Source organism: Psammomys obesus, unplaced genomic scaffold (assembly GCF_907164565.1).
Source record: "Psammomys obesus unplaced genomic scaffold, mPsaObe1.curated_primary_1811, whole genome shotgun sequence".
Taxonomy (NCBI): domain Eukaryota; kingdom Metazoa; phylum Chordata; class Mammalia; order Rodentia; family Muridae; genus Psammomys; species Psammomys obesus.
The window spans coordinates 14,171,289-14,186,836 of NW_026596117.1; the positions used below are offsets into that span (position 1 = coordinate 14,171,289).

At 41.7% G+C, this 15,548-nt stretch overlaps 1 protein-coding gene across 2 annotated transcripts in view; it reads left to right on the plus strand.

Moving 5' to 3' along the window:
• The window catches only part of Corin (corin, serine peptidase), a 208,065-nt gene that overhangs the window by 121,578 nt on the left and 70,939 nt on the right, over positions 1-15,548 (plus strand). For both annotated transcript variants that reach the window (XM_055629339.1, XM_055629338.1), the window contains exon 6: positions 6,057-6,170. In XM_055629339.1, coding sequence (XP_055485314.1) covers positions 6,057-6,170 — 114 coding nt within the window. The remainder of the gene's footprint in view (positions 1-6,056; positions 6,171-15,548) is intronic.

Sequence of the window (15,548 nt, forward strand, 5' to 3'; positions counted from 1 at the left end):
ATGAATACTAATTGTAATGAAAAAATAAAGGTCTACAATAGAAATTTTAACTGTTGATAGCCAAGACAAAATTAACTGTGTTCTACAAAAGTTTGAACTGAACACTTATACTCTTAAGGAGGGAGTTTCCAATGCTGTTTTTGGCAGCAAAAGCCTTTCTAGAGTAAGTGCGCACTTACATTGTAGGCATACAGTCCTGACACACACCAGGATCCGTGACATGGTCCCAAGGTCCCTTTCCTGCACATCACAGACATTTTCAGACATATCCCACTGTAACCTAAGGTATGGGTGATGTACGTTGAGTCAGAGCACCAGACACCATCGTGGGCCAGAAAAGACGGTTTTTTTAGTTAGAAGAGCCTTTCTCTGTCCTGTTCTTAGAGCAAATGGTACTAAGAAGCAGGCCTTGTCTGCAGGTCTGATTAATATCCCATTGGCGCATAAAGACATTTTAATATATTCTCCTTTTATTAATCTATCAGTGAACAGAACATCATAAGATATTCATTACCCTTAAATATGGAGGGCTGAGGAACTGGAATCATCATTTAGCTCTCCTTTCTAGGTACCTCATGTTCCCAGGCCTCATTTATTACTTTATAAATAATCTAACTTCTTCCCTTCATGTGACAGTTTCTTTCTAGACTCAGGACACAGCAGTAAGAGAACTGACCAATTGCCTTCCTCATGAAAGTTACATTGTAGAAAAAAAGCCAGAGACAATGAACAAACATGTATATACTTTGTAATATAAATCCTGTGAGTTGTAGCAAAACATGGTTTTGTTGCTGTCTGGGTTAGCCTGACATTCTGCTGATTGTGTTCTGATGGTCCTGGATATCAGCACTGTTGGAAGTGATGGGCACAGGGCACTGTTCAAAGATGCCATAGTTGAGTCCTTTGCTGCAACTACGTTCCAGGCACAGGCAGTGAGAGCACCAACTCCCAGCAAGCCTGGGATCTACTCTGAGACTCAGTATCAAAACAAACCCCCAAACAAAACAAAACAAAATTTAATATAAAAAAGAAAAAGGAGATGTTCGAGAAGAAAATGAAAAGAATTTATTAGATTAGTAGATAGTTGTATATGAGGACTCCTCATTTTTGTTATGGATTAAAGGGATAGAAAGATATAGACTTTGTTGTAAAATTATATGATACATACACATACACAGACATACATATATGTCTACACACACACACACACACATGCCTTGTCTCTGTCTGGGCAAGTGGACTTTATTTATTTGGCCTGTGGGCAATATTTACTGTCTTTCCCGCTTCTTCTATAGAACACACTAATTCAAAAGCATTGAAATGCTGAATTTCAAACCATGTTTTTGTTATGCTCATCAACCATAACATTTAATTGCTTTCTTCTGCAGCAAAGTTGTCCTTCCTTAGCTGCTCACCACCCGCTCCTTCTCCCACTGACACACCCATCTGGCTGTTGCCTCTACTTTATTGAAACTCTGGTCAGGGTCTCCACTAGCTCGGCATTGCAGACCTGGAGTTAGTCTCCAGCCAAAGACAGGTGCTCGGCTGTACATGGTCTCTTTCTCAACAGCGTCCAGCAAGGCTGTGCTCTTTTTCAAAACGTCTTGGGGATTCTCTGAGATTCCAAACTCAGAGCCTCCTGACTCCCACTTCTAGCCATAACTTTTTAAGATTCAGCAAATGAAAGGCCAGTCATTATGACTCACCCTCCATGGAGGACAGGGCACAAACCAAGTTTGGTAATTTGATCAGACCTGTGGACTTTCTCCTGCCTTCTTTTTTATCCCAAAGCTGAGGTCTGTTTTTTATTCGTAAAGATACAGCGCTCTCCCCAGGAGTGATTGCATCAGCCAGGGCAGACCATGCTCGCTCTCCTTCAAGCACGTAAGTAACCTTTGGAAGAAAAGAATGAGAGTGGTTTACACAAAGCCTTTCAAGCTGGGTGTGGAGTGCAGCGCTGACAGGCTCTTAGTCTGTGTAGACCAAGTTGAAGTGTGCTGTTCTAGGTTAGCTTTCTCCCTAGGGATGGAACTGAAGCTGAGCTTCAGGCCTTGAGCAAGCCTAATGGATGGGTTGATGGGGCTCCCTCACAGTCAGTAGTTCGTGAGAAGTTTCTGAGGTGCTAGAAGTTGATCACTGGGGAGAGAGAGAGAGAGAGAGAGAGAGAGAGAGAGCACATTTGCTATTAGAAATGCTGCCCTGATAGTCTGGAGAGATGGTTCAGTGGTTAGGAACACCTGACTGCTCTTCAAGATGTCCTGAGTTCAATTCCTAGCAACCACAAGGTGGCTCGTAAATTTGCCTTGAAACACAGAGAGAAGCAAGGGAGGCTGGAAGCAGTCGAAACTTCCAATGTAATTTCGGGTTGCGAAGTTTTATTTCAGTAACTCATCAAGGAACTAGAATCCTGAGATAGGCCAACTATCCATATAGTTCACACTCTCCTAAGGCCATGATGGTCTAAAGCCCAGGTGGTTCCTCATCAGCCTCACATACCTGAACATGCAAAGCAGCATCTCAGGAAACATCACTGAGCACTGTTCTTCTTGCAGTAGTGTTAATTGTGCCAAGGATAAAGGGAATTCAGCATTGGTGTTTGATTAAGGCAGGGGGCCTTGTTTTCTTCACTGCACTATCTATAGAAACAGAGCTAGGAAGGCGCTCTGTAAACCTCCTCTCAATTAACGAATCTCCCATTAACCTATCTGTTACTGATTTTACGTTCAGCACCTTCCTTGTAGAATTGCAGACAAAGCGTTCAGTAGGTGGTGTCAAGATGGCGCAGCATGACTTCTCCTCAAGGATCATCTAAGTGATAACTCAAAAGCTGTGGGAAGACAATCGGTAGAAGACAGCAAAATTTATGCCAAAAACTCTGCAGAAACTTGATAAGTGCTCTCTTAGGAGGTCTTCCAAAACACGAGTGCTGACGTGGAATGTCATTCCATGTGGATCCAACTCACCTGGAGAGCAGACATCTGTCTTTGGTTTAAAGAGAGAAATAAAGACAACTTGAACTTTGACTTACACCCGGTGCCCCAAAATTGGACTGAGCACAAATGCTATGGACTCTCGCAGAACAGGGCAGCCAGTGGGGTTTGGAAGATTGAGCTGTCGCGTCTACCTCAAGACTGTGGGCTGGTTGTTGTTACCTCTTACGAGCAGTGTAGCTTTGGGCTGTTGCTGTCGTAACCTCTCAGTGCTCTGCTTCTTCTGTCTGTAAAGTACCTTTCCCCCAAGGATGTCAGAGTGAGAATGCCTGCCTTGAATTTTAGAAATTCAAAGTTTATGTCTATAGCCTTCTGTAGATTGAAAAATGCATGCAAGAAAATTGCAAATTCTACAGACAAGGGTCATACAGAAAAGATTCTTTATACTTTAATTTTTAAAAAGTGAGATAGATAACAATACTTTGAATTTTTTCAGTTTATTTTTTAAATCTCTGTGTGCTCATTGTATATGATACTGTATTTCATAAGGATACATTTATACATTGTACATAGTCCTTTCCACTCCCTCCTTCCATCTTCACCCTCCATCCTGTTAGTCACCTTTGCTCTCTAGACAAATTTGCCTTTACTTTCATATCAAATACACACACATTACTTTATGTATTAATATAAATTGTGTCAACCACAAATGAGAGAAAACGCACACTGTCATTTTGAGACTGGCTTAAGTGCACACTTTCAAACAAAGAATAAGGTCATGGTTTTCAATGTCTCAAAACCAAGAAGATTCCGCCACCCCTTTCAAATGTGGCACAGGCTTTACCTCCTGCTGAATGAGCCAAGACAAGAGAGGTCAATAACGAGGCAGAGCAAGCAATGCTGGGCTTCAAATTTGGCCTAGATCTGAGATGAGATAATCCAAGTAATGACTTCACTGAAGTCATCTTTGCATGGGGTCTTGAGATGCGCTCTAGAAGTCAGGAGCTAGTTCATGCTGAACTTTCAGCTCCATGTCCTGGGGACTCATCAGAGCCATACGTGGGAACACAGCGCTTCCTGAGGCCCCTCCTGAGAAGCAGACATGGACTTTCACACTCCGTGGTTTGGACAGGAGAGAACCAATCTCACAGTAGGATAAGCACTCCTTTACAATCTTCTCTGCACTCTGGAGGATATTGCGTAGGCCAGCTAGCAAAACTCCTGGTGTAGCGTTTCATTTTATATCTGGTTTCCTGTGTGCCGATTAGGAGTCTGTGCTTGCAGTCTTATAGGCATTTGGGCGTGTGCTAAATTCTCCAGCCTGTACACATCAGACGTGTTGAGTACTTTGGCAATTGAGATTCAATATGTAATTAATTAGGTTGATTCTGAAATTGTAAGGTGCAATGAAAACCATATTTTTATTATTGGTATTGCAGGGTTTTGCAATCAGCCAGGACTTTGCTTTCAGCAAATCAAAACACTGATTTTCTTGAGAGCTTTGGGGGTGGGAATTCATTGATATAGTTCTGTTTATTTGTTTTAAGCTTTGTGGTGATATATGGCCCTGTGGAGAATTATGTGGCTCTTTCCACCAAACACTAGTCTAGAGCCTTCTGAGTGCAGGCCACTGAACATGCGAGAACTGTGGCAGTTGGGACTCCCTCTTGTAGCCCTCCCTGTGTTCTTCTGCATTTCCCTTTCTATCTACATCAAATTCCTCACTTCTCATTATTAAGTGTAGAATGGTCACATGACCAAGGAACAGGTAGTTCAAGAGGCTGTAAGCAGACAGCTCACGCCCTCAAGTAGGATGCACAGTAGCTTTGGCAAAGGGAAGGAGTGTTGTTGATTTTATTTTCTATTATTCTGAAACTTGAACATCCCCCCCCCGAAAACAAAACAAAACAAAACAAAAAAAGCAAAAGCGTTTCCCCTGACTAGAGAAATACACATGATCACTATATTTGTGAAATTCAGAGTAAAAAAAGGTAACAAAACTAAAATTGTCCTTAGCTTTTTTTTTTTTTTTACAACCAATTGTTGTTCTTTGTTTGTTTGTTTTTTCATTTGAAGTATCTTGAACTTTTCCCCAGGAAGTTGAATATTTTTTTGTGGTGTATATTTTTGGTGACTCTTTACTAAGGAGTTACCAAATGAACACAGGCAGTTTTTTCCTATGGTATAATTGTCATCTTATGGTTTCCTGGTCATAAACAAGGATAGTATGAATAGCCTTAAAGTAAAACATGTCTGCATTTATAATTGCCAAGTCAGAGGTGCTATGGTTTAAAGTCTAGCCAATGCACATAAGCACACATGGGCGTTTATTTGTATCTGCTCTGTTGAACTGATTTCACTGTTCGTTAATGACATTTCTTGATAGTATTTCTGCCTTTTTATCTGAAATTCATTATATATCATAATTTTCAAGTGGTCAAGTAGTTGCTGAAGATGGAAGAAGAAAAGGAATATCATAATAAAACAAAACAAAACAAAACAAAAACTCCAAATATATGTTCACTGTTGGGGACAAAAAGAAGGAAAATATTAGTTAATGTCATTTCACATTCCTTATGAATGTTATGCTCATACAGACTCTTACGTTTTAACTGGCCTCCTTATTGAGGCAAGCAACTGTATTTCCAATACAGGGCATGGAGTCTCTGTGTCCTTACTCCAGAGCACATCAGTTGTCTGACTCTGTTTTATTGGAACTATCTCTATGCCTCACACAGTAGCGTTTTAAGAGGGAATTGTTGGCTTGCACAGTTAATAATACTCCACTTTCACATTGTTTGCCATTGCTACAAAAAAAAAATTCCCATTTGACATTTTATTCACATAAATTATACAGTTGTTCCCTGAACACAGAGCTCGCCGGTAAATTGTACCCTGGCTGTTTCCAGCAAGCTCTGTTTGGGTTACTTCTAGGTAATTCTACCGTAAGTGTTCCAACTTCTAAAGGAAAATTGATGACAAATGACAGTGAGGGAACCTGGAGGCAAACCCATCAAATCACAAAGGAAGTTTTTTATTTCTATTTCTTTTTAAATTTCTCTCTCTCTCTGAAGTTTAAAAGAACAAAGAACCTTGTTCTAACCCACCCCCTTCTTTCTCTTCCAGCGCTCTGCGGAGGCGGTGAGAGCTTCCTGTGTGCCAGTGGCTTCTGTGTCCCCAAGAAGGTCCAGTGTAATGGCTATAATGACTGCGATGACTGGAGTGACGAGGCTCACTGCAGTGCGTGACAAGCTGTGTGGGGCTTGTCTGGGAGGGAAGGGATTTCCTTTAGGAGCCTAGACAGCTAAACCGCTGCACTGTCAGATACGAACAGCCAACTGGGCTGTTACTAGCAGCCATTGGTTTGCCAATCTTTTTTTAAATATAATTTATTAACTTTGTATCCCAGCTGTAGCCCCACCCTCATTCCCTCCCTATCCTGCCTTCCCTCCCTTCCTCTTCCTTCCTTGCCTCTTCCCCAATCCACTGAGAGTGGAGGACCTCCTCCCCTTCCATCTGACCCTAGTCTATCAGGTCTCATCAGGACTGTCTTTCATAGTCTTCTTCTGTGGCCTGGTCAGGCTGCTCCCTCCTCAGGGAGAGGTGATCAAAGAGCCAGCCACTGAGTTCATGTCAGAGACAGCCCCTGCACCCCTTACTAGGGAGCCGATTTGGACACTGCACTGCCATGGGCTACATCTGTGCAGGGGGTCCAGATTATCTCCATGAATGCTCCTTGGTTGGAGTATTAGTCTCAGAAAAGACCCCTAGGCCCAGAATTTTTGGTTCTGTTGTTCTCCTTGTAGAACTCTAGACCCTTCCAGGACTTTCTATCTCCCCATTCTTTCACAAGATTCCCTGCTGTCCCAGAAGCAGAAAGACACACATGGTATACACTCACTTATATGTGGATATTAAACACAATATAGGACAATCATACTAAAATCTGTACACCTAAAGGAGCTAAGCAAGAAGAAGGACCCTGGGTGAGATGCTCAATCTTCATTCAGAAAGGCAAATGGGGTGGACATTGGAAGAAGTTAAAAATAAGGAACAAGACAGGAGCCTATCACAGAGGGCCTCTGAGAGACTCTACCCAGCAGGGTATTAGAGCAGATGGCTTGGCATTCTTAAGTGAGCCAATAGGTTTGTCCCTCCAAACTGGGTTTGTACCGCTCAAAGGCGAGTGTTTGTAGGCACCCCTGCAGCTATATGTCCAAAGGAACAGCTAAGAGAGTAAACTGTTTTTCCGTAAAGCTGACCTACCATGAGCAGGAGGGTTTGGGTTTATTTTGTTTGGGTGAGGAATTTTGTTTTTGTTTTTAAAACTTTATGAGTGTAATGGTCAATGGTTTAAAGGAGGTTTTTTGGTTTTTGTTTTTTTCTTTAAGACAGTGTTTCTCTGTGTAGCCTTGTCTGTTCTGGACTCATTTTGTAGACCAGGCTGTCCTTGAACTCACAGAAATCCACCTGCCTCTGTCTCCCCGAGTGCTGGGATTGTAAGCGTCTAGGAGGTGTTTTTGTTTTGTTTTTAATAGGAAACTTTTTATATTAATGATTCTTAACATTCGCTGTGCAGCAGATCCAAAGCATCTTGCTGGTGTATGCTTCCCCTTAGCCGGAGGGCTCCTCACTGGTGCTGACTGTTTTAAACCCTCTAGTTCAACAGAACGACCCTTCCACTGCTCAGTTGAATTGTTCTGTCATTTGGACTGAATGAGCCAGTGGTTTGTCAATACAGATTCAGATTTCAGGTCTTTTTGCACTCGCTGAGCAGAGGGGAAACACAACCTTGAGAATTACACCACACCTTCTCAGAGCAGATTGGAGCCCTTGTGCTCCACTTGCTTTCATCAATGTTTAATTACTTGCAGTCAGCACGGGCAGCGCTGTGCTTCCTTCCGGAGAAAGTCAACCAGACCTTGTGAGTTGCCTGATTGCCGCCTCAGCAGAGAGACTCCTCTGGTCTGTTGACCACGTGCGGACGCTTTTCCTCCTGAGAGGGTTTAGGATACTCATTTGCTGGAACTTTGGGCAGGTAGCATATCACTGTGGCAGAGCACCGTTCACCAAAATGTGGTTTCATAGTTCACAGTTTTTAAAAAGATGATTGAGTGAAAAAAAAAAAAATGGTCAAGAGAGGCTCTGTGTCAACTTCTTAAGAGAGATTCAGCACATATTGATATATTAATGGTCTGAGAAATGTTGCAGTTTAAGTCACTTTTGCTCAATTCAACGGGTCTTCAAGCTTTTTCTCCTGTGGACTCTCACCTTTACTTATTTGTATATATATATATATTTTTTTTATATATACATTACCTAGCACTTGGTAGAAATTAAGTCGTGCTACATGTATTTTGAAACCTTTTATTTTTTAGTACAATATTGATTTTTTTTTTTTGCAACATGAAATTTTCTCTTCTGAAAAGCTTATGCATGCAAGTTTACACGCAAAACCTTTTTTTAGGCTATGTATTTACATGAGTACTACTGCTGGAGCGTTAGCAGAAAATCGTACGCCAAGTGACCTCAGTAGGGAATTCTGAGACGTTCAATTGGATTATGCCCATTTTATGGGACCGCAGTGGAACCTTTTGTTTATCTCCTGCTGCGGCCAGTATTGGGGCATTACCCAAGGCCGGCACATGCCTTTCCCCCTGTGGTGGGCCAGGACTGCCTTCACCACCTTGTTCTCTGGTACTTGCTGAGCATGGATTATACTATCGACACAGTAGTGCTTCCTGCTGCACTTTTTAAAATATAATTTGAAGGAGTCCGTTTTCCTAGTTACCAACTGAACGGGAAGGCCTTGCTGTTCTGGAAGGTACCTGGCAGTGTCTTGGGAACAGTTTATAAAATAAGTTGGCTACTAGCTTTTTATCACATTCATACCTCAAAGGGACATGGTCTGGCCCATTGAGAAAATACCTCCCTTAGCAAAGGTCTCTATGAAACCCCTTAGTGAAACATAAAACTTGCATGCCATCATTTCTGATCATCTGAGGGCATCTTCTGAGCATGAGCATTTGATGTGCATAGCATTTTAACATGAGCTTTCTGCAACCAGCCCTACTCTCCTGATGTTACTACTCTGTGGTGAGAACCATGTGTGTGCAAAGTCGAGAGTTACTACAGCCCCAGGCACTGGGGAGGGGGTAGTCTTGGCTGAGCATTGTCCGTGAGAAGCAGGAGGAAGCACCCAGATCCTCCTGCCATTCCACCGGTACCTTAGATGGAGTAATTGACAGCTCCGTGGGAGTGGATGTTTATTTAGCAGCATCCTTGACTGAAAACCGTTAGACAGCGTTAGCATCCCTCTCACGCTCACAGCCGTAGCAGCGAGAATGTCTCCATGTGTTGTGAAATAACACCTCCAGGCTTGAGAACCACTGTCCTAGCACATAAACATAAGGTGCAGGTCTAGCTTAAATCCTCGGTTTCCCCCGGGCGTCTCTCCATATCCTTGTTCCTAGTGACACCGTTTTCTAATTTAGTGTCACTGCGTTTATAACATCTTGCTTGGTTTTACATTTCGTGTATCATTCTTTTCAAGTGACGTATTTAGGATCTGATTGAATCTTTAAGGCTTAATGGTGTCTGAGAAGGACCACAAAACCCCATCTTCTGGGTGTGATGCCGAGACCGTAGCGCAGACTGCCTGCGTCGACCACCAGTTAGGAAGGACGGAGGGAATCCTAGAGCTCCAACTCTCCCTGGCAAAAGACTGACTACAGAAAGGTCCTGGCTGGAAGGGTGGAAGTCAGTGTCTTCAATCCTTTTCCCAATGATGACCTCACCAAACCCATAGTCACAGAGAGGGCACCAGTTAAACTCTGCTTCCCAAAACAAAGCAAAAAGTCAACAATATGAAAAGGTGCAGGAGGCTGAGAGGGGCAAAAGGTGAGAGTAATTAGAATGCATTTTATATATGAAAGAAAATGTCGAAGACAACTTAATTAACAAGAAAAAAAAAAGATGTAATGTTCTCTGTGTTTGTATATTATTCTCCTGATTAGACCAAAAATCTGTGAAGAAAGCAACCAAGATATAACATGCTCAAGATATAACATATCTGCTGACTGGGTTTCTACACCATGGGTTCACAGAGAGCTGAAACTTAAGAACCCGCCATTGTTTGGGGGAGTCAGTGTTTTCACAGAGCCACTGCTCTAAGTGGATTTTTGCAAACATTTGCAGCTCTTTCCTTGCTTATCAAATGAGATACTTTTATTATTCAGATGGAACGCCTTCTAGCATTTACATGCACTCTTATTTTAGGGGGAAAAAAAGATTTCTAGAAAATAGAAATCTCATTATGTCCTTAACAGCAATCATGCAGAGTGCCATTTTGCTCCACTGCACTCTTCCTTCATGCTCTTCTGCCTCATTTCAGGCCCAGAAAGACACCAGGCACCCAAGCACACGCTGTCACCTCTAAGACTATGAGCCAAACGACCAACACCCAAACAAAACACACACCTCCCTCCATAAGAACCCTAGCCTTCCTCCTTTTCAATTGTCTCTCTAGGGTGTCTGTCTCAGACACGAGGCAGCAGAGACGAAGTGACAAGTGCCACTTGTCTTGGGGAGCTGTGTCATGGCTATACAGGGTTTACATCCAACAACTCAGCTCTAGAGATAATCTTGTTTCCACTTTGCTCATGAAGAAATGGAGGCAAAGACAGGTAGAATGTGCCCAGGTTCCCAGAAACAGGAGTGGTAAGTACAGAAATAGAGGAAAGTAGGTAGCCTGACTCAAGCATCTACAGTACTGATCACCATATTGTAAGGCTCCTTACGGTTAGGTGACCACTCTCAACAAAAACAATCAAACAACAACAGCAAAGCAAGTTTACCCATGTTTCCCAGAGTTCAGAGCAAATGGCTTCCAGTAGTATTGGATGGATTTTGTGTGCCAAAGAGTAAACAGTCAGACCACCATGAACCCAGCCCAAACTCATCTGATCTTGGAAGCTAGCAGAGTCAGGCTTGATTAGTTTTTGGATTGGAGAAGTTTTTGAGCCCAAGTATGTGGACTAGTTTCTTTGGGGCTTGCTTTTGTGGTTAGACTTGCTTATTTCATCTTATGTGCATGAGTGTTTTTGCTTGCTTGTATGTCTGTGCACCACATGCATGTTTGGTGCCCTTGGAATCCAGAGAAGGGCACCAAACCCCCTGGAACTGGAGTGACAGATGGTTGTAAACCACCATGTGGGTGATGGGAATCAAATCTGGGTCCTCTTCAAGAACAATGAGTATTCTTTATTGGTAAGCCATTTCAGCAATGTGGGGCTTTTAAGCAATCTATTCCTATAAACGCCTGCATGTGGTAGCTTTTGCAGCCCCTGCTTCAACTGTTCGATGGTTTCCCAGCCAAAGTCTATAGAACATTAGCAACAACAGAGACGAGCTGCCTTCTGGTCCAGAGTCTACCTGCTGGATTGCCTGGGCAGCTGCCCAAAAGCACTTCCTCCTAAACTCTCCTCCAGGTCAATTACATCATCCCTTCAGTGGGGAGAAGGTGCTTCCTAAGGATGCTACACTCAGCAAAGGCTGAGGAAAGCCCAGTTTATAGACACAGCCTGCCTTGAATGGCAGCATGAAAAAAAAATTCTAAGTGTTCCTAATTTTTCCAAAAATCTTTCTGTTACGAAACTAAGATTGCTCCAAGTAGTTGGGAATAATGTTATTCAATAAATCCCTAAAGAATAGACTGACATACAAGACAAAATTAGTTATAAAGGAAAGCAGTAAGGGATACTTACAGTTATGCTCTGATGGTCAGGTACCACCCAGGGCAGCTGGAACAAAACATTTTCTTGTCATATGAGTGATGAAACCATCACCTAATTCATGAAATTTGAATTTGGGTGAACAAGGCCAATTCAGAAGCAGCACATATGACAGAAAACATGTTAAGTTTGGAACATTCGGCCTGAAGAGATGTCTCAAAGGTTAAGAGCACTGGCTGCTCTTCCAGAGGTCCTGAGTTCAATTCCCAGCAACCACACAGGCTCATAACTATCTATAGTGAGATCTGATGCCCTCTTCTGGCATGCAGGCACACATGTTGGCAGAACATAATAAATAAGTAAGTTAAAAATAATAAATAAATAAATAAATAAATAAATAAACAAATAAATAAATAAATAAATAGATCTTTTTAAAGAGTTTGGAACTTTTCCAAGGGCAAATCCATCACTTTGCTCACTGATAAACTTCTTCATTGCCCCAAGCCTCTGCTGAATTTGAACTAAAGAAAGACGTACACAGTTCCTCCTGAGCTGGCAGTTCAATCAAATCCTGTAGAAGAACACTTCTAATATGGCTGACAGATAATTCACCATAGCTAAGTCCTTTCCCTGGCTTTCACTGAGTCTCACAACTTAACAATGTGATAAACTGCACAACCTTCCTAACTTGCTTTTTCAAAGACAACAAGCGCAGGGCAAGAGGACATTTTAACTTCCTGTCTTCTCTGGTCTCCTCCTGCCAGAAAATCCAGGTATTCACCAAGGCCAGGCTCTTCTTACAGGTCTCTCAGGGGACGAGGCAGGGCCAGGCAAGCCTTTCAGCCTCTCTGGCCATAACACAGTGCTGTGTGAAATGACCTTTACTCTATGAAGTTCTGTGAATAGAAAGTTAACCCCTCCCCACCTTCTTTTTGAGGCAAATCATCTTCTGTTTATAGAGTGAGAGGCTGTACAAATGGAGGAGAGTCCTTGCTGAAAAGACTTTCTGTTTCTTAGTGTTCGGCTTTAACTTAATTCTGAGGGACAAAGGTTAATGTGTTTATCAGGTGCCAGCCTGAAGTAAATATTTACATGGAAGATCTTCAGAAGAAACATTTTTCCACCAAGTTCTCTGTTAAAAAACAAACAAACAAAAAACACAAAAACAAACGAGGGGTATAAAAACACCTAGGCAAAAATTATGCTTGAACTGAGCAAGAAAAGTCACAGCAAGCTCCTTTGGAAAATTATGATCTCTTGGCCCCACATTGCACTGACCGCATCTCTTTTCAGCACAAATAAACATTTACTCCAATAAAAGGAGCCACTGTGATCTTGGCTGTTTGCTGTGGGTTCCTGGCTGGGCAGTGTGCTTAGTTAAGGTTCTCAGTGTTTATTGATCTGAGGGGCCCTTTCGGAAGTAACAGGCTGTTCTCTAAGTGCAGCTAATTCGGTATCTAACTTCTGAAAGGCTCTTCTCACTGAGGAGGACCAGACAATGGAAGCTGAATTTGGGAGTATGTGAATGCTATTTTTTTTTAAATGCTTATATCCTTTCAATTTCTGAGGGAGTTTAGCAAAAGAAAACGCTAATTATAAAAAAAAAAATCTCTCTGATGAGGTGCTTTAGTAGGGATTACCAAAGAGCCAAAATAGGTTTCACAGAGGACACAGAAACTTCTGGAAATTTTTGGTGTGCCCTTAGGTCAATCAGATTCTAAATGGAGTATTTGATTCCCTAGTGCTCATACCATCAGAAAAAACTAAAACATGCTGCTTGAAAAGAATTTTATTCATGGTTTCCAGTCTTCCCGTCCCCTCCCTGGGGATGCATGGATTCTTACACTGAGAGGTAAGTGAGAATGACTATTTTCCTGGCTAATGCTTGTTCTGTAATTCAAGACATCCTAAGAACAATTTAATTAAAACAAAGGAAAAATGAAAAAGACCTTCTAAACCTTTTCAAAGAATTATACACATCTCAACGCACACTCCTGAGTGTGCCTTGCGGATATCAAAAGCAAGGTCATCTTTTCCTGCCCTCAGCTTTCCTACACCTCACTCAGCAAGAGGGGTGCAGCATGAGAAAAAAGTACCCTCTGTCACACAGGAGGAAACGGGAATAAGACTGGCATCTCCTCTTAGTTCTTATATTTTCCTTTATTATTCCGCCCTTGTTTGAAAATTATTCAGGCTGGGAGAAATAAAAAAGTTAAAAGTGATTTTTAATAAAAAAGTTAAAATTTTCTGTATACATTTAAGTATAATACATACATACATACATATATATAGTCATTCTCTTGCCCCAGAGATCCTGGCCTCCTCCCTGGGGGCATAAATATTCCCTTCCTCCCACCTCCCAATAAACTACTTCTCTGAAGTAGTTTCCAAATACATACATATATATATATATATAATAAATATAATATATATATATATATTCCCTTGAAATTGCTGTAGAGGATCTCCAAGGCCCATATTATTCTTGAGATGAGGGAATTCTAACTTCCTCACAGAAGAAAGTTTTCTTGAAATAGATGCATATGAACTGTTCAACTGATCAATGGCAAAGACCTCTCATTTTTAGTTGTCCTTCTTAACAACCTGAACAAACTCAATCTTGTTCTTTTTTATTTTAAATGAGGAAAAACAACCCTCCCATAATAAGCTATCTTTACCTCAATTTAGTTTTAGTAAGGAAAAAAGATAACACATATTTGAAATTCAATTACTAAACGTGGGACAAAATGTTTCACAGAAGTTGTTTGAGGTATAATTTGTGTTCTGTAAATATCACCCCTAGGCTCTAGTGAATTTACAGACCTGTACAACCATCATCAAAATCCAGTCATCAAAATTTTTCAGTTCCAATTTTCCCTCCCACCCATCTGCCCATTCCTAACCCTACAGACACTGGAAACCATTGCTCTGAAATCTGTCTTTATACATTTGCTGTCTTCTGGGAGTTCCATAGATGGGTAACACAGTTCGAAGACTTTGGTTCTGTTTCCTTTCACTAACAGAGCATCATGAGGTTAATTAATCTTGTCACAAATAGTGACACTTCTTCCCTTAGGTTTTTCAGGCCTGTTGCTTACCAGGCTAGAGTGGAGGAAGTGAAGGTTGGCCAGGGAGGGTAGGTACAGGCAGGATCTTGATTGTGTGGTGAGTGCGGAGGCAAAGAGCACACTCCTGGGAACAGCTTCAGAGAACTGGTTTGTTTATTGGGGGATGGGGGAAGGGTCTCTGGGGCAAGGTTTGTGTGGCTGTGTACAATTGGCCAGGACAGAGGTGTTGCAAGATACTCCATTTGCATGCTTAACTGTCAAGGTAATAAATTCTTACTAGGTTGAATTTACAAGGTTGATGGTAGGGGAGCCTGCTTTAAGGCACCAGGTTCAGAGTGGGGAGAAAGCCAGCTCCTGCCATCCTCATCTGAAGTATCCAAGTTGAAGCTCTCCTCAACACTTCCTCATAATCCTGGGCCATTACAGTCCCATAATACACTAGGCATTTGGTTTCTTTAATCTCTAGATAGTAGCCCATTGCAAGCATGCACTCTCTTTCATTGTCCGTTCATCAGCTGGTGAACATTTTGACTGCTTAGTTCAGGGCTGTGATGAATAAGGCTGCTGTGAATGTTCACATGCAAGACTTTGTGTGAATCACATTTAATTCTTCTTGGACAGACTCTTAAGAATAGAAGACACGAATTAGTTGTGTGACAAAGTTGCAGTTCCTTCTTAAGAGGCTGCCAAACTCTTTCTGTAGTGGAGTTCTTTTATATCCTCTCCAACTTTTTGTGGGAGTTCCTGTTTTACAAAATCTTCACTGTTACTTGGATTTACTTTTTTTTTTTTTTTTTTTTTTTTTTTTTTTTTTTTTT